Source organism: Canis lupus, chromosome 4, assembly GCF_011100685.1.
Source record: "Canis lupus familiaris isolate Mischka breed German Shepherd chromosome 4, alternate assembly UU_Cfam_GSD_1.0, whole genome shotgun sequence".
Taxonomy (NCBI): Eukaryota; Metazoa; Chordata; class Mammalia; order Carnivora; family Canidae; genus Canis; species Canis lupus.
The window spans coordinates 70,770,683-70,790,158 of record NC_049225.1 but is presented as its reverse complement, the minus strand read 5'-3'; the positions used below and the strand labels follow the sequence as shown (position 1 = coordinate 70,790,158).

General features: G+C 34.3%; 1 protein-coding gene and 1 long non-coding RNA gene across 5 annotated transcripts in view; one reads left to right on the top strand and one right to left on the bottom strand.

Moving 5' to 3' along the window:
* The window catches only part of LOC119871560, a 31,760-nt gene extending 23,758 nt beyond the window's left edge, over positions 1-8,002 (top strand). Inside the window, exon 3 of the long non-coding RNA XR_005358549.1 lies at positions 7,690-8,002. This is a non-coding gene — a long non-coding RNA (uncharacterized LOC119871560). The remainder of the gene's footprint in view (positions 1-7,689) is intronic.
* The window catches only part of FYB1 (FYN binding protein 1), a 150,353-nt gene that overhangs the window by 3,249 nt on the left and 127,628 nt on the right, over positions 1-19,476 (bottom strand). For 3 of the 4 annotated variants that reach the window (XM_038535261.1, XM_038535264.1, XM_038535262.1), the window contains exons 12-17: positions 18,702-18,839; positions 17,175-17,200; positions 15,040-15,106; positions 12,458-12,548; positions 11,107-11,269; positions 1,790-1,823 (exon numbers count right to left, since the gene is read on the bottom strand). In XM_038535261.1, the coding sequence (XP_038391189.1) occupies positions 1,790-1,823; positions 11,107-11,269; positions 12,458-12,548; positions 15,040-15,106; positions 17,175-17,200; positions 18,702-18,839 (519 nt within the window). The remainder of the gene's footprint in view (positions 1-1,789; positions 1,824-11,106; positions 11,270-12,457; positions 12,549-15,039; positions 15,107-17,174; positions 17,201-18,701; positions 18,840-19,476) is intronic. The other variant, XM_038535263.1, reaches the window with a different exon arrangement.

The following is a 19,476-nucleotide window of genomic DNA, read 5'->3' as shown; positions in this document are numbered from 1 at the left end:
ACATGCCTCAGGAGCCCCACATATGCTTTATTCATCTTTAGATCCAACTGTGAGCCTAGCATAGAGCTGTGTGTTGTAAGAAGTACTTTTTCAACTGCACAAACTGAACAAGCATAGCACAATACTCCACTTGGGGCTCTAATGGATTTTTTAAATATACAAATATTAATTATAAAATATATAAATTTTCAAATTTATATTTCAAAATGAGTAGCCAAGATATGGTTCGTATGGTGATTCTTATGTTATATAATCCTAAAAATATTTATGGTTATAAACTGCATGCATAGTAATAGTTCTGGCTACTTTTACACATTTTGGTTGTACTTGGTCCTGAATCTTTGTAAAATATTTCTTTGTACACACCTACTGAGTCCCTCCTATGTACCAGGAGATACAGACATGAGTAAGACAGAAGCTTGGATTTCAAGATGCTTATAATCTAATGGAGGAGAGAATTATATGCAAGTAATTAAAATAGAAAGTATGATAAATGCTAATATAGTCTTGAAACATAGAATACAGTTTTTTGTTTTGTTTTGTTTTTAGAATACAGTTTTAAAGTTCAGAAATATAAGAGGACTTTCACTTTGACAAGATCCACTATTGGTTTCTGTATTATCTCTGCTTTTATCATGGAAGCAGCAGCAGGCTCTCCAAGTCACTGCCAACTGTGGCAGATGCTGTGAGTTCCCTATGTCTTTGTTTGGATCCTTTCTCTGAGATTAGGGAGGGTTTGGCTAATAGAAATCTGACACAAATACAAAGAGGACAGATTTTCCTATCATTCATTCAATAAGCACTTATTAAGTATTCACATCAATAGATGGTGAACCCATAATTTCTTAGAGTATAAATTCTAAACTCTCTCTTCATCATCCTGGAATAATCACTGATGAAGTTGTCCTCGTTACGCCATATATTCTTTCCTTGAAATTTGTATCTTTCATAAAATAGAAAAGTGCCTTGCCCACCATTGTGATTAATGCTCTGAGAAAAAGAATTGTGATTATTTTTCTTTTGACTCTTTACTAGTTTGCTGACAAAGCATTAGCATTGAGTTATCTCTTTCGATTGGTGTCAGGTTGTTTATGTATACAGTTTGTGAGTCTTCCTTGATTTTTTTTATTATGCAGAATTCTGTAAATATTAATATTGGCGTATGACCTGATAATGGAGTTCATTTCTTGCATTAATATACTTGCAACAGAATCTTATAACATTTGAGGGGGATTCTAATAGAACACTAGTACCAGACTGTGACAATGTCTTATTCATAAGAATAGAAGAATCATTGAGGACTATCTTTTTTCTGGCATGCTTCCAAAAGAGCAAGTTAATACTCTACTATGCCTAGTAAAGAAAAGCCCTCAATTGAAGATTACTAACAGGTGACATTAGCACCTACTGTGTAAACACTAATTGGTTCCTGATTAATTCATTTCAACCAACTGCATTAATCAGTAAGTGATAGGCAAACTATTAATGAAAGTGTTAGTGGTTGTCCCCTGTCTCCAATGTTTTGCCCTGTCTGTCTCCAATGAATATATATAATTATGAACTGTATACTCATGAATGAGAAGGGTTCTTATCTATTTAAAAGAGTAACAGTTTATGAAAACCAGAACTTTATTATGGATCCTACTCTACTGACATTAATATAGCATATTTTTAAAAAATTTATTTATGGCAGTTCAGTAGAATGTATTATTTAAATATCAGATATCTTTCTTATGGAAAAGTATAATATTTGTTTTATAAGTACAGTAATAGAAGAATATGAACTTACTTGTCTACCAAGTAACTCCGAAGGACATAACCATCTATGAAAAAAGAAAATAAATTTTATTAATAGTACAGAATTGAATAATCTTTATTGTTTCTTTTAAGAAAGTGAGATAATTGAATATTTAATAGGATACAATGTAATATAATATACTGAATAATTATAGCTATCTCCAAATAGATATAATCTAATGGAGGAGATTTTTCTTATTTGTGTCCACTGTTCTCCCCTTCTTACCTTCTCCTTTTCTAACTTTTCTCTCTCTACTACATGTCTCTTTTACTCCATTCACAATCTTTCCTCTTAAAGAGAATCAGATTATCTCCTTCTCCATGCTACTGCAGGTTGTGGCACAAGGCTCCTTCAAATTTCCTTCATGGTGATACCCATGCCACACAACCTAGGGAGAATTTATAGTTTCTCTAAATATAAAAGTAGTTTGCAGATAGGTATTTTAAATACCACCAGATCAAAGCCTTAAGTTTTAAAATTTTATTATATTACAGAGTCAAAACTGTGTTGAACTTCCTTTCAAATCAGCAATCTTGTGATTCCTTGTGGGAGTAGGCATTTTTTTTTTTTAAGATTTTATTTATTTACTCATGAGAGACACACACAGAAAGGCAGAGACACAGGCAGGGGGAGGAGCAGGCTCCAGTCAGGAAGCCAGACATGGGTCTCGATCCGGGTCTCCGGGATCCTGCCCTGGGCTGAAGGCAGCGCTAAACTGCTGAGCCACCAGGGCTGCCCAGGAGTAGGCATTCTAAATGGTTGCAAAATAATTCTCATGTTCAGCGTGGTAGGTCTTCCATACTGCTTTTGCCATTTGACAGAGTGTCAATGTGTGCATTTTCATCTTTCACAAAACAAATCATTATTAGAAGAACACATACCAAGCATTCTAGCGATTCTCCTATTAAATAGGAAATAGACCATATTTTATGCAAAACAAGCAAAGGTGGGTTTTTTGTTTTTTTGTTTGTTTATTTTTATTTTTATTTATTTATGATAGTCACAGAGAGAGAGGGGCGCAGAGACACAGGCAGAGGGAGAAGCAGGCTCCATGCACCGGGAGCCCGATGTGGGATTCGATCCCGGGTCTCCAGGATCGCGCCCTGGGCCAAAGGCAGGCGCCAAACCACTGTGCCACCCAGGGATCCCCTGTTTTTTTGTTTTTGAACACCTTATCTTTGCCCTTATGGTGCAAAATAATCCTAAGGAAAAAATACAAGATATTTTTCTTGAGAAAATTTCTGCTGACATTTAATTAATATTATTAAGCTTTGGAATAATTAGTTTTGTGTTAGCACCTAAACACTACTATATGCTTGAGATTAATACCATTCATTGCCTTGTCAACACAACCTCTGAATTCTTTCAGAGTCAATCTATTCAGCTTGGTCTACTTTAGATCTAATTTTTAAGTAGAGTAAATGTCTAAAAAAATTAAAAACCAGGAAGGTCATAGGCAAAGATTAACACATATGATAATAAATTTACTTGAGTATACTTATATTGCCATTGATTTAACATGCAAAAACATTTTTTAAAAAAGTTGAGACCTTACAAATGAAACTATAGATTAAGACTTAAGAAGATGAACTTTCCCTTGAAATATTCCAGAGTAAAACAAAACAAAACAAAACAAAAAAACAAACAAAAAAAAAACTCCACTGAAATATTTTATCAAGAGATTCATGACATTTTAATGAAAACTTTATTAGAGTTCTATTTGGAAAGGAAGAATCAAAGTTATCTTTGAATTCCTGTAGTATGGAAATAATGAAGCATGTGTCAAAATGATAAAAGCACAATAATGTAATATTTTTCTCAGACAATGAAAAATTAGACCTTGTTATACCTTCCTTTTTAAATTTCAGTTAAAGCAAAAGTAGTAAAAATTATTAATGTAAGAACATCTAAAATTAATATCCTTTGCTTTGATATCACAGTTCTTTTATTCATTTCATGTTAACAGACTTCTAAAAAAATTAAGATATATATCATAATTTAACATAATTTTTAGAGGGGGGATAAACTCACCTCTAAAAAATTCAATTCTATGCATGTCTCTCAAAAGAGAAAAATCTAGGCAGATAACAAGTTTTTAGAACAAATTGTGGGTTTCGTGTCATGGTCCCAATAACTGAAATCTGTCTTTACGTGCACTGATGTTGGGAGCTAAAATAAAAAGTGAAGAGTTCTCTATAGATAGTAATAGTCAAATGTTTTTTTGTTTGTTTGTTTGTTTTTTTAGTCAAATGTTTTTGTTTCCATTAGTTAAAGTTGGTGTTTCTGCTTTTGTTTTGTAATTTTTTCTTAAAACAAATTGGGAAATAAAGGAATACAATATTAAGTGTACCCATGAGATATTTATGTTTAAGTTAATAATTTAAAAGTAATGATGTGGATGAGCTGAAGCTTTTTACAACAAAGGCAATGTCATTGTGAGCTATTCAGGCTTTGTAATGTCCCTGAACTAAAATTAGAAGATACAAAATTAGAGAAACATATAAGAAATCTAAACTGTTGTCAGAGACTGGACTTAACCCAGCATCAAATATATTTGTTTTTTTTTTTAAAAGTCTTTAGAAGATTAAAAGAAATAAAGAACAAAACAAAGAGAATATAGGCACTATTTTTGGAAATTAAAGGTTTTTATTTTTCTTTGCTTTTACATAATCTTTTAAAAATTCATTTATGCTAAAGTTGTGTAGACCTGGATAAAGTACTATCTGTAGTAATTAAGCATTAAATAGTTCTTTATATGACCAAAGTTAATAACTCATGATCTACAGTTTAATAGCCTATCTTTGCAAAATTAATTATAAAAATATATATTTTAGATCTCAAATCCCTATTACATTTCCACCTATATCTTGCCTGTTCAAGAGCACTAAGGAATGGCTTTCCCTTTTGTTTAATGCTCTCCTGTTGCTGTTACTTGTGTGTGTGAGCTACATAAATGTGAATGATTATGAATATTATTTAGGAAAAATATATCAAGGAGATGCAGTGTGGGACGGTACTATACTGCTCTATTTTAGTTTCCTGAAATGATGTGATAATTTAGGGCTCATTAGCTATAAAATTACTATTATATAGCATTTTTACAGGGTCAATGACTTTTAATACAGTATAGATTTTGCTGTTTAGTACCTTTAAAAATCTGTAAAACTTCATTCTATTAAAAGCATCATTCATGACAGTGCTGAAACAAGTGACTTACCATGATTTTTATATTTTATATAATCGCTCCATTATAGTTCCTAGAAATAATTTTTTTGCAATAGAAAAATGATCTCTTTGCTTAAATGTTCCATGTACATCCATCATAAGGAATATTAATAAAAAATACATATGAAATAAGCAAAAAAGTCATCATGGCTCCATACCATGTAGAATGGCTGCCATGTTTACTGTGGGTGCTGGCATACCAGGGATTCTCATACTTAAGAGAATTTCATATTCATATTCATGAATATGAATTTCATATTCATACAACAGAACACAGTGGCTTGAGACAAGGGTTTTGAAATATGTGGTGGGATAGAGCTAATTAAGAAAGACATCCATTCCCCATATGTGCCAACTCTCAGGACTGATTTACCTTGTTATGAAAGAAATATAAAATCATCTTTGGAAAAGTTGAAAATATCTTCATTCTAATATTTTCACATTTTTTTCTTAATAAAAGCAACAATTTCTATTATTTATGATTTCACTTGTCATGAGCAAGTCCAGAAATAAAGTTAAATTTACTCAATTTGGCCTCATGTTGTTTAAAAACAGTGAAATCAGGGATCCCTGGGTGGCTCATCGGTTTAGCGCCTGCTTTTGGCCCAGAGCGCGATCCTGTAGTCCCGGGATCGAGTCCCACGTCAGGCTCCCGGCATGGAGCCTGCTTCTCCCTCTGCCTGTGTCTCTGCCTCTCTCTCTCTCTGTGTCTATCATAAATAAATAAATAAATAAATAAATAAATAAATAAATCTTTAAAAAAAATAAAAATAAAAACAGTGAAATCATGTACAGATTTACCCGGGCAAGGGGACCATGTCTGACTTCAACGGAACATACTTAAAATGTAACAAAAGAAAAAAATAAAACACAGTGTATAAGACTAAATATGAATTATTAGCCTGCTGTTATAGAAATATTCTCTCTCCCTCTCTTCCTTCTCTCCGTTCTCTCTACTTACTTCTAGGACTTCAAATCAGGGGACTTTCAACATTTTGGAATTTAAAAAATTTTCTTCAGTGAGCATGTGCTGTTTTAAAATTGAAAACGAGATGATTTAAACAAAGAAATGATCAGTTAGATTTGAGAAAATCCGAACTATCTTTGAAATTCCCTTTCCTTGATGCCCAAAGAAAATGTTGAGCATTTTAACCACAAATAATTCTGTTCATGTCTCCTTCCACACTTTTTGTAGAAAATTTTTCTCCAGTGACAGGAGGTGGGGAAACTCACAGCTTATGAGACATTGAGTTGTGGAATACACTCAAATATTAGCGAGAAATTCTAAATATTTGGGAATGTGCCAGAAATACATATTTAAGATCTCAATGCCTCTGCGCTATGTTTTCCACAAGCCAGTGGGTGAACTGATCAAATGTGATAATGCTTGTAATAGTGGCTTGTACTCAATTCCACCATGGAAAGAGATTATTTGTTAATACTTTTGCCTCTAATTTCTACCATTACAAATTAAGTTTCAGTAAGCTATATTTTCTTTTCTTTGATGGATTAAGGAATGGAAAGTAAGGAAAATGTTAAGGTTACCATGGTGTTGGATTGCAAATGCCTTTACAGCCAAGCAGATATAGAAGTAAGGAACTGAAAGATTTAAAGCCTCCTAAATAATACACAACAAGCAAGCTACATCAGTAAGGCTAAGATAGAGAACTGTCTTCTAGCAAGTTAAACTATTCCACAGACTTCTTCCTGTGTGTGTCTATGTGTCAGACTTTCATCTGGTTCTCCAACTGCAATCTCCAAATTGTTACATTCAGCTCAGGAAGCCCTGAACAAGGTGCCAGGCACCACAGGATGTGTTGGCAGTACAATGTTGAGAACATTTCAGTGAAGTTACTCTCAAGCTCAGAGTCTAATAAGAATAACAGATTGGTAAAACAGTAAGGACAATTCCAGAGACAGAAGAAGTAGCATGGTGGGGCAGGGGAGAGATAAATTGTGATGGGTGACTGGAGAGTAGGGAGTGGGTGTGCTTCCAATTTTAGATGACAACAGGATTGCTTTTAATAGGCAATTATGGGCATTTGAAGTAGAATAAAATAGCATAGAAGGATGAAATAGCCTAATTTACTTAGGGAATGACAAGTATGTAGTATATACTTTTAGAGCATCCGTTGCAGACGGGAAATAGTTGATGAGATTGAAGTTAGATCTACAGGGTTTTATGTACTAGCCTCAGATAATATTTGTATATTTAAAAATCATATCTGAGTAACAGTGTGGCAGGGAGATTGGCTGAGAGTAAGGGTAAAGTAGACATAGCATTTGAAAGGCTATTGCAATAATGAATGTAGATGAGGGAGGTTAAATCCACACAATTCTCTCAAATCCTATAGAAGTCATGAGCAATGTATCAGAGATAAGGGAGAATAAGAATACCAAGGATCCAGTTCAAGGGAGGAATAAGCAGGAAGTTTAGAAAAATTAAGAAAAGCAGGAGATCTGGCAAAATAAAAGTGAAATTAAGCAGGTACAATAATCACATTTTGGAACAAAGCTTAACATGAAAGGCAATAGCAGATGCTCCAGGTGGCCTTCCCATAGACCTTCACCCTAACCATGTTGGTGCCTTTTGGTTCACCCAACTTCCAAAGAATAACGCTTGCAGTTTTTTTTTTTTAACTGATCATTTTTCTCTTGTCTTCCAGATGTCCTTTTCAGCTTGCTCAGTATCCTGAATGGCTCACCACCTGCCCAGGAGGAGGCTTCAACTCCACATTAACAGGGATTGATGTATAAATACCCCAATTTGTTTCTCCCTGGGTGTGATAACACTGCCACTTCGAGTTCCCAACTGGAATAAGCTCCAATGATCTAAGTGGCAACCTTTTCCATAACAAGGCTTTGTCAACTGCCTTTCCTTTCCTGTCTACTTTCCCACTTGCCTTTGAGTGTTTCCTAGAATCACATCCTAAACCAGTCCAAAGAAACTCTTTAAATAAATAAAAAAAAAAACAAAAACAAAACAGGTACACAAGCACTGCTGATAGAATCATCAGGTTTCCGTCCTGTGTGGGATGGACCCCGAGCCCTCTAAGCCTTGAATTCGTTATCAGTGAGCCTGGGAATTGTAAAGGGCATTGGTATTGCTCCAGGAAAGAAAAAAAAAAAAAAAAAAAGATAAAAGTGACATGGGGCCCTTGACTGTGATCTATCAGCATTTTACGTAATGTTTGCCCTTCTCATTTTTAACAGATGATAAATTCTAAGAGGGCAGGAGCCCTCCAATATTCATAACAGTACTAAGAATTATTGAGGTCCAAATAGGAAATGAGTGCAGATTACAAAATTATCCCTAAGTAGTTACTGTTTTTCTCATTCTTAAGGTCTATTAGCTCCTGGAAAGAGGAGTCTTCTCCAAATTTCTGTTTCTGGTGCTGCATCTTCCTGCCCATCTACATCCACACAGGTTGTTGATGAAGCCATTTACACCCTTGTTACTCGAGAGTATGTTCCATGGACCAGCAGCATCCATTCCCTGGCAGCTTGGAAAAGTGCTGAATGTTACACTTCACCTCATACCTACTGAGTTAGATTCAGCATTTTTGACAGGATCCCCATAAGAGGGGTTATGGATTTTGAAGTTTAAGGAGCATTTCTTTAGATGGGATTTGGTGCTAAAGACAAGAATCTCAGGACAGCATGGCAAGATTGGTCTGCAGCTTGTATCCCGGAGAAAGGGTCACAGGACAAGCACTAGGACAATTCACTCATAAAAAATGTCATATACTTTGGAAAGCAGAGGAAAGAAAACAGGTTCATTTAGGCTCATTACCCCAGCCACTATTAGCAGTATAGTTCAGTTTCTTTATTTACATAAATTTTTAGAAGATTTTACTTATTTGAGAGAGAGAGATCACAAGCAGTGGGGAGGAGTAGAGGGAGAAGCAGACTCCCTGCTGAGTAGGGAGCCTGAGATGGGACTCCATCCCAGGACCCCAGGATCAAGCCCTGGGCCCAAGACAGATGCTTAACTGAGCCACCCAGGCACCCTATTTACATAATTTTTTTAAAAAAGATTTTATTTATTTATTCATGGGAGACACAGAGAAAGAGAGGCAGAGACACAGGGAGAGGGAGAAACAGGCTCCCTGTGGGGAGCCCCATGTGGGACTTGATCCCAGGACTCTTGGATCACACCCTGAGCCGAAGGTAGACATGCTCAACCTCTGAGCCACCCAGGCATCCCATATTTACATAATTTTAAAAAAAGATTTAATTTATTTATTCATGAAAGACACACACGCACACAGAGAGAGAGAGAGGTACAGAGACACTGGCAGAGGGAGAAGCAGGCTCCATGCAGGGAGCCTGACGTGGGACTCGATCCCAGGTCTCCAGGATCATGCCCGGGGCTGAAAGTCGTGCTAAACCGCTGAGCCACCTGGGATGCCCCTAATAATTTTTAACATGGCTGTAAATCCATCCCATGTTAAGCAGGCTTCTTATTTCTCTTACTATTGTGTCGTGAGAATTTCCTCACATTATCATCATAATCATCATGTAATATTCAATCTGGTATATTAATCAGAACCTATTTAATACCTTTTAAGTTTTTAAACTTTTTAATATTTTTGATGATCTTTTAATGCATACAGCTTTTCTGCACTTAAAGCTGTTGCTTGGGGTTCATGCTCACAAACGTTAGTCTGAATGGGGGTTTTCTTTGTCTCCTGGAGCACTTGTTTACACATAATCTCCAGTGACCTTTGAGTCTTAATACTACACTACCCGTGTCTTTTATTCTTTGTACCCACATTTCATTTTCTCCTTTTAAAAACCAACCACACCTCCTCCATGATAACTTTAGATCCATTTCCCCAACCTTGAGTCACTGGTTTTATTCTTAAAACTCCCATTTCAGTTCCTGTCCCTGAGTCACCTTCCTGTCATTAAAATTCGACTCAGAGTTCATGTTTTCCACACAGACTAACCAAGCTGATAGGGGGCATCCATGCTGACTATCCGATTTTAAAGACAGGACACATAATTCTGAGTTACTCTTCCCTGGACTTTAAATAAAATAAACTTCCTTTTAAAATTTGACAGAAACATTTCCAACTGCAATTTCAATAGCCGATAAAGTCAAATAATAAGACAAGGACTCTCTTGTATTCAATACTATGCTGTATTAAGGAGTGCACTTGTCATCATGAGTGCTGGGTCATGTATGGAAGTGCTGGCTCACTATGTTGTACACCTGAAACTAATATAATGCTGCATGATAACTACCCTGAATTAAAATTAAATTAAATTAAAAAATAAATATATATAGGAAGCACTATATATATTTATATTCCTATATATAAACAAAAATATATAGGAAGCACTTTTTTTTCCCCCAAGAAGCACAATTGGGAGCTACTCTTTCCTGAACTTTAAGTGAAATAAGCCTTCTTTTAAAATTTGACAAAAGCATTTCCCTCTGTCAGTTTTTTTTTTTCCACCTCTGTCAGTTTTAATAGCTGATAAAGTCAAAGACAGGACTGTCTTATATTCATTTGGAATACTATGTTGTATTGAGTGTGTCCAAGTAGGAAAAGAAAATAAGAAGATTTGCTAGGTAGGAAAACTGGAAATTCTAGATATGACATGTGCTATATAATTTCAAAACTAGGCCAGAACAAGAGCCACTCACTACTTTAGCACAGTGGTTCTCACTTTGGTGTACCTGAGAATAAGTTAGGGAAGAGGTGATGATCACATATTCCATCTGACTCCCCGGAACTCATAACTTAGCAAGTCAAGGGTGAGTCCAGGAAACTGTGATTTTAATACACAAAGGGTTTTCTGATCCTGGTAGTCTGTGGGACCACATTTTGAGAAGTACTAATTTGGCATTACTTTGGCACCACAGTGCCAAAAATAGCAGGTTTTTAAGTGAAAAAGGATTAAAATACAATACATTGATTTCAGCACAGCACGATCTCTAGTTTCTTAATGTATGTTCCACAATTCATAAAACATAGACAAAACAAAGATAATAAAACAAGAGCGATCAGGAACACGCATTTGATTATTAAATCCCAGAGTGCCATAGCAGCAAAGAGTAAGCAGTGACTTACATTTTCCTTCTTCATTTCTGCAGAGAACTTTTGTATCATCAGTGCTTTGTATAACTTCAAGAGATTCACCAGGCTTCACCTGTAGATCTCTGGTCCCCCATCTTTTAGAAGTTAAGGCGGGTGCTACTTTGGTGGAATACAGGACTCTAATTTCACCATCATACTGGAAAAATAAAGAAAAACATTTAATTTATTGATTGATGATTATTAAAGTAATCCATCTATTGACAGGTTTATTAAGAAAGCCTTTGCTAAATAAATAGTTCCTTGTTTTCAAAAAATAATGTAAAAATATTAAGGAATAATTTTTGAGGGAAAACCACTCATAATCTCACCAACCTAATATTATCACTATTTTAAAAATTAAAAACATTTTTAAAATTTAAGGTGTACATGTGTTGATTTGATATAGATTACAAAATGACAACCATTGTGGCTTTAGCTAACACTTCTATCACTTTACATAATTACCATTTCTTTTTTTGTGGTGAGAACATTTAAGATTTACTCTCTTCACAACTTTCAAGTATATAATGCAGTACTGCTAACTATAATGACCATGCTGTACAGTAGACCCCTGAAACTTATTCATATTATAACTGAAAGTTTGTACCCTTTGACCAATGTCTCCTCCACGTCCTACCCCAGGCTCTGGTAGCTATCATTTTACTTTGTTTCTGCGAGTTTGGCTTTTTAAGATTCCACGTATAAATGATTATTATAGGGTATTTGTCTTTCTCTGTTTGACTTATTTCACTTAGCATAATGCCCTTAGGGGCCATCCATGTTGTCACAAGTGGCAAGATTTCCTTCTTTTTTCATGGCTGAATAATATTCCAGGGTATGTATATGTATGTGTGTTTATATAAGAATCTTTTAAAAGATTTTTATTTTATTTATTTATTTATGAGAGACATACAGAGAGAGGCAGACACACAGGCAGAGGGAGAAGCAGGCTCTGTGCAGGGAGCCTGATGTGGGACTCAATCTTGGGACCGGGATCATGCCCTGAGCCAAACACAGATGCTCAACTGCTGAGCGACCCAGGTGTCCCAAGAATCTTTTTTTTTTGTCCATTCTACTTCTAGATTATCTTATTAAAGTTCAAAGAATGGCTAAATCTAAATTATTATTGCAGTATATATATATTGTGCATGTATAAGATTTTGCTTGATTTGTTAAAGGAATACATTCAAATGTAAGGACATTTTTATAGAAAATAAAGAAGTTACAATGGATAACTGACATTGACAATTCTGCTTTTAATACCTGCAGTTTGGTATTTAAAAATCATTGTTTTTTTTCCCCCACTAGTGCTTTGAACTTTGTCTGATAATTAAATATGACATACTTTAAACTTTTTCCTGAAGTCTTTCTCTTCTTTTTCTTGCTTTTTTAGCTTCTTAAGGTCTTTTTCTTCTGTCTTAGCCTTGGCTCCTTGACTAAGATGGTAGAACATATAAAACAGCGTTTAGTTTGGTATAAAAAGAACAGTGTGCAATAGAGACTCCATAACATTACATTTTTGTCAAATTTTGTTTTTAATTAATTCCTTTTCTTAGAAATCTAGTACTTTCACTGTAATAAGTGGTAATATTTCATAACACAGAAATGATTCTTCAAAGAATACAGATTATGAGTAAAATGGAAGGAAGTGATTACCTATTACGGTGAACCATATACAATTATTGAGGTTTAGTGTAAATATGGTTATGTAACAGAGGTTTCATATGATTCAACCTATCTATTGTCAAAATCCCTATATTTTTCAAACCTTCATGGATAATTAACTGGCTTGGCCAATAACATAGAAAAGGCTTTTTGAAAAAGAACATTTTTTTAAAATTGATTTTTATGTCTTGAAAAGTTTATCTATATGTCAGGTTTTCATATAAGCTTAAAATAGAGCCAGGATAGCATCTCAGAGATACCAAGTAGACTAAAGCTAATCGTCATAATAATAAGGCAAAGATAGTGATTTTTCAGCCTGGCCACATATAGAATCACCTGGGAAGTTTTTAAAAAATACCAATGCCTTTGTCATATTCCTAGACATTCTAATTAAATTAAATACATTCTAATTAATTAGACTGAGTGGGGTCTAGATACTGACATATATTGTAAAGCTCCCCAGGTAATACTAATTTGCAACCAAGGTTGAAGAACATTTGCTAATGTTGAATGTGGATGTTAGGAAAAGGTCAGAAATCTCTGAAGGAGGAAATTTTAAAAATCAGAATTTTTGTGAATAATGAAAGATTCTCAATGCTGATATTAATTTTTATAGAGACCACCTAAAATAAAGTTTTGTTTGTAACTGATTTGTTTACAATGTTTGATTCTTCAGTTTTGAATCTTAGAATTCAGTTCATTTACCGTGAAATGTATTAGCACATTGTCCTGCCTTGGGTTCTGCATCTTTCCTCAGTATCTCCTATACTACGGTGCTCTGGGCAGTAGAGGAATTACTATCTTAAATTAGCCGTTTGGAACTATAAGGATATACATGTTAAAAATGGCCCATGAGCTCTCTTTAAAATAATCTATTGAAATTCAGTTTTAGTTAAAAATAGAATACTATGGGAAAGAACATAAAATAGTCTTAAACTCTGAAAATAAGCAGCAGTAAAGAAAACGGTGCATATCACATAAAGTTTAATCAGCTGGGGTTTATTTTACTTGAAGAAAAGGTCCAGTGTGTACCTGGGTTCCTAGAGAGCTATTTAATGGAATGTGGTGACATTTTTACAGTACTACAAAGCAGAAAAATGCATTAAAAAAATGTCAGGGATAGAAGTCACTTCCCAATGGTGAGGAATTTTCAAACCTAACATATTACTAAAGAAGATTAGATTTTCCTTTCAGATAAAAGGAAAATGATTCTGTTTTCATCTTTCTTGTTTGTTGTGCCTATCGAACTTGATCTTCACATAGAAATGATAGCATATTCTCCCTTCAGTGTCTTTGATCTTGATACTTTCTTTTGTTCAGTAAAATTAACTTAACAGTGTTGGTAAAAAATAAATAAATAAATAAATAAGTACTCATGCCTTTTTGCTGTACAGCATGGAAGACACTGCGTATTCTCTCCCATTTATGTCACTTTCGTCCTTCAACTAATCAAGTCCAAGATCCTTTTATTCACCTTTTTTCCTAAGAAAGCTATAGAGGTGTTCTTACACAGTATGTATTAGCTCATCTCACATGTTCATTGAAATATAAAAAAGCATCTTACCAGGTTATTTTCTACTTCAAAAGAGGCTTCAAAAAGTACTCCTTTGTACTAACTGATCTTAATAGATTTTCCTATTTTAACCTAAAGTTAAATTGAAACCTTAGGTGACCTGAAGAATGTCACTATTCACCCTCAATGTTTTCTTTTTTAAATTTGAATGGAACCTTTAAGAATCTGATGCTTTTTGTGAAAAAGAGACATAATAAAGTCCTTTTAAAAACACAAATCATCTTTTTTTTCATAAAGGAAAAAAATCTTGTGGAGGACACAAGAGATTTGAAGAAGGTGGGTGAAAGGTGAGATATAAACTAAGAAGTGCATTCAAGACAAAAAAAAGCTTTTGGGAAAAGGGTAAAAATAAAGGGAGGAGATGAATCAGTGAGATCAGTTGTGATCAGGCTCTCAAATATTTTCTCAGTGACTGAGTATATGAATGAATAAAGAATGTAGACATCAGTGAGTCACAGGGCAGAGAATAATCAGGGGACCAGGAGCAGAACACCCAGGAGAGGGGGAGAAGTAGGGGGTGACCAGGGCTCTTCCCCATAAACCTAGAAGACACTTTAGAGCTGGGATCAGAGAGAGGACAGAGCAAATGGGATCAAACACAGTAGATACACACACTACTGGTCTTTTATTCTAGACGAATTTTCTTGATCAGTTAGATTCTCATCTCACAATGAGAACATTTTAATTACCTCAGCTCTGCTGGTGGAGCAGGGAAATCAGAGGCATCCACATCATCATAAACTTCATCTCCCACGTCTAATAAAAGGCAAAATATCAAATGTTGAAACACTTTTAGTTTGAATTTTGATATGAGCATTCGATTATGTTTTTAATATAAAGATGGTTTTGAGGACAACAAAATAAGTTTTCCTGGGATCTCTGTATATTTCTCCCAAAAGCACTGTCTATCCTTGAAGGGGAGAGATTTTTTCTCTCCCTGGATGCTTCTGCTAAATTTCCCTCAAGAAAAGCCAGTGACATAATTGTAACTAGCATTAACAGGATAAACCCCTCAAATAGTGATTAAGATTATTTGAAGATCAACATATGTGATGAATGTCAGGTTTAGTAGATAGCTGACAAACAAATCAACATTACTGGCCATTGGCAATAGGCAATAGAGATCGAAATCAAGAGTCTTAGGGGTTTTGGGAGGGTATGGTAATATATATTATTTTATTTATATGTCTATATTTGTGTCTATGTTTGTCTGCCTCTATCTATCTATCTATCTATCTATCTATCTATCTATCTATCTACTTACCTACCTACCTACCTATCACTCTCTTTTACTCACTGATCTGTCCTTCATTAGCTTTTAACTTGTAGTAATATTAGGTGTGATACCACCTTAAAGTAGACAGAATATTTCTATTAATAAGGCATGTCTGGTACCAGCAGGTATTGAGAACCAGTGTTGGTAGAAAAACAGAAAAAAAAGAAAAGAAAAAAAAAAGAAAAACAGCTGTGCCCTTAACAGGTTCAATGGATTTTCCAATCCATGAATACTTTTCTTCCATCTAGATCTCTTGTTAATAAAATCAGGAGGATTGCTTCCTCTGTGCACCTACTAAGTTGCACACAGCAAATTAAGCTGAAGAGATGAGTTGAAGAGAGTACAAATGTTTTAAGGAATGGTTATCATAGAAAGTTTAAATGCTCTGTGCTAGTGGCAAGGATTTAATTTCAAGAACTCTCTATACAGCATATGTATAGACTACATACATATGTCTACACATATATGCATATGTGCATATATATACATACATATGTATGTACTCTATACATATATATTACATACACACTTGTCTGTGTGTGAACATTCTCTCCCCACTCAGGGAATTAATTTCACAACTATGTGAAGAACTAATAATTAATATATAAAAATATGACAGATTATTGGTTTCAAGAATGGGAAAAATTACTATTCCATACACTTGCACTTAGAACACACTTGAAAACAAAAGAAAATTAAGACAAAAAACCATTTTTTTACTTAACTGATCACATTTGCTTCACTTTATACCTACCCTTTGTGGAGCTAAGTTTCTTGAATACTTTTTGAAAGTTATAGATTAAGATATAAACTCATCATCAGTTATCGATCAATTTGAATTAGTGTCTTATTTTTTTTTTTCAAACTGATAACTGAAAATGAGGTCAGATAAGCAGTCTGGAAGAATAGGTTATCTGTGTGTTTAGTTTTCTCTTTCAATTTATTTATAAATTCGTATCAACTTTTTGAAAGCCCCTGAATATTCTTGTGAGATTTCATTTTGTTCAAAGTCAATTTAAGAAGAATCTTTTAAAGGTCTGTCTCAGCAGGGATAAGAAAAAATAAGCTGATCAAAATTGTACGAAGAAGAAACTGTTTTACATTTAGCAGTGGAAAAATTTCCAAATACAATGTAATTTATACATTTAAAAAAATCAAAGACATTTAGATTTAGAAGGGCCTTGGTGTCATATAATCTGGTACATTTTTAGAAATCATTATGCAGAAGCCCAATATAGCAGGGTCGACTGAATTGGGGTAGAGGAGACATGAGAAATCTTGGTGTCCATCCCTGCCTACCTGTTGTTTTCTCCATAGTGACCCCTATGGTGGTTTAAAACCATCAATATTAAAAATTTTCCTCTTCCCACTCTTTAAGTGTTGAGAAACTGCCCCCCGCCCCCAGGAGCAGTTGCTTGACAATTACATGAGTTATTATATCCAGAGCCAGGACTTTAATCTAGAAACCATGACTATATCCAATGCTTTCCCACTATCTCATCTGCAATAAATGAGATAGAAAATATATAATTAGCTTTTATTACTTACCCAATTGTTTAGGAGGAGAAGGGAAACTGGAAAGAAAATGAGAACACATTTATAATCAGACCAATATAAACGAGAAATTGAGACCTTTTATTTAGGGGAGGCATGAACAAGTAATAGCCCAGAGGCTTCAGACTGCTAATTAATCTATTTGATGGTCATTCCTTTCTCATCTCCATTTCTCCACTGAGTCTCAGCTCCTTTCCATCAATTTTCAATTTTGCAAGACTTTTTTTTTTTTTTTTTTTAATTCCAATGGTGGCCAAAAAAGTCAAAAGTCAAGGTATCCAGTGGTTTATTTTGCCCATAGCCATCTATTTTTGAGGTTCTTCCAAATATTTTCAGATTTGTTCTCTGAAGTTTGGGCATATTATCACATCAGAGTAAATTAAATGGACTCAATGTTTTGGAGTCATTGTGGCATAGCTCAGGTCAAAACTTTTTATTTGACTTAAAGAGTAGAAATGAACAAAGGTCATAGGATTCTTTCTATGACCATGTTTTCCCAAACAGGAGAATGGTGAATAAGAGAGGAATATCCACTGTAGCCACAGAGGAAGAGTTTATTAATCTGAAATCAGCATTGGGTGGCATTTAGTTGCAATCTAATCAGTAATCTGAAATCAGCATTGGGTGGCATTTAGTTGCAACAGAAAAAGGCCTTTGCTTTTATAACTTTCTGAACTTTAAACACACACACAAACACACATCTCTAGAAGAATGGTGCACAGTTATACTAAGGTGTGAAAGGTCATTAGTTCAAATGACTGAAAATCAAAATTAGGAGGTGTACAATAGGAGCAAGAAAAATAATCTCTGCCTTTATTTCTAAGTAAGGTCATCATTTGAATAATGCTGTATCAAGAGAGGATTTGTTAAAATCAAAGAGGATTTGTTATGTTTATTTACAATTTTGAGTGTCCTGTTTACTAGGTGTTGATTTTAGGTCTCACAGAAGAGTTTAAAATAAGGAATTCTATGTGGAATTAACATTTAAAAAGACATTAGTGAAGTATGGAGAATCTGTTGAGCTACCGAGACGTTGAATATTTATTTAGAGAAAAGAAATTCCAAATTTTGTCCTTTACTTCCAGCAAATTAATTTTTAAAAGAGGATGTATATTTTGAAGGGTAGTCACTATCAAATATTATATAATATAATGTGGCCTTGGCATTGTGAGCTTTTAGATATGATGCTACATTTAAAAAAAAGTTCTACTAAACGCAGTATGTAGGAGTATGTGAGGGTGTGTGTTTGTGCATTTGTGTGTGTTATCTGCACATGTTTGTTGGGAAGGCAAAATATATCTTTAAACCATATGATAATTTTTGAATACTTTGTGTTCCTCTTACATAAATGCGTGAGTGTAAGGGTGACAGTAAATAAGGCTAAAATGACTAATGGAAAATGACATCGAAGTGACTTAAGCCTGTCAGAATTTGGTTATTGGTTATAAAATATTAGTAGCATTTGATTAAATTAATATTAGTGTAGTTATTGTGCACTGGATTTGGTTGGTTGACTCTTACGATGAACCTTCATTATTGTCTGACTCAGAGACTTTAGGTTTCTCTCGTATACTTTTCTTTCTGTCATCTTTTCCCTTTAACATCTTCAAAATCCCCCAGGACCACGAATTACTCTTCTCTTCAACCTGTAGTGTGGAGCTTAGGAGCATGCAGGCATTGATCAGAATGGAATCATCAATGGAATGTGAAGATGGGTGGACATTCAGATTTTTTATAATTATACTGCATTGATCATTCAGGCAGTAAGTTACTCATTGTAGTCACCAAGATGATGCTTTTAAGTTTATCGGCCACGGTCTTTGAATATTGCTGCTACTGGTAGGTAAGTTATTTTTTTCTATTTAGTGAAATATCTCTTGGTTTTAAAACAGCAAGCTAAATCAAAATTAAGTTATAAGTGTCAATTTTGCATTATTTTATGTTTAAAATTAAGTGAAAATCTTTGTTTTAAAATATGCCATTATAAAAGTTTAAACACTTAGAGAATTAACACTGTTTTTTAATTTTTATTTTTTAATTTAAATTAAATTAATGAACATATAGTGTATTATTAGTTTCAGAGGTAGAGTTCACTGATTCATCAGTTGTACATAACACCCAGTGTTCATTATATCATGTGATCTCCTTAATGCCTGTCACCCAGTTACCCCATCCCCCTCAATACTAGTTTTGCCACAAATAGCATATGGTTTCATTTTATTTGGATTGCCTATAACTATGGTTATTATCCAGAGGATAGCCATACAACTGATAAACTCTCCAGAGATTATAGATT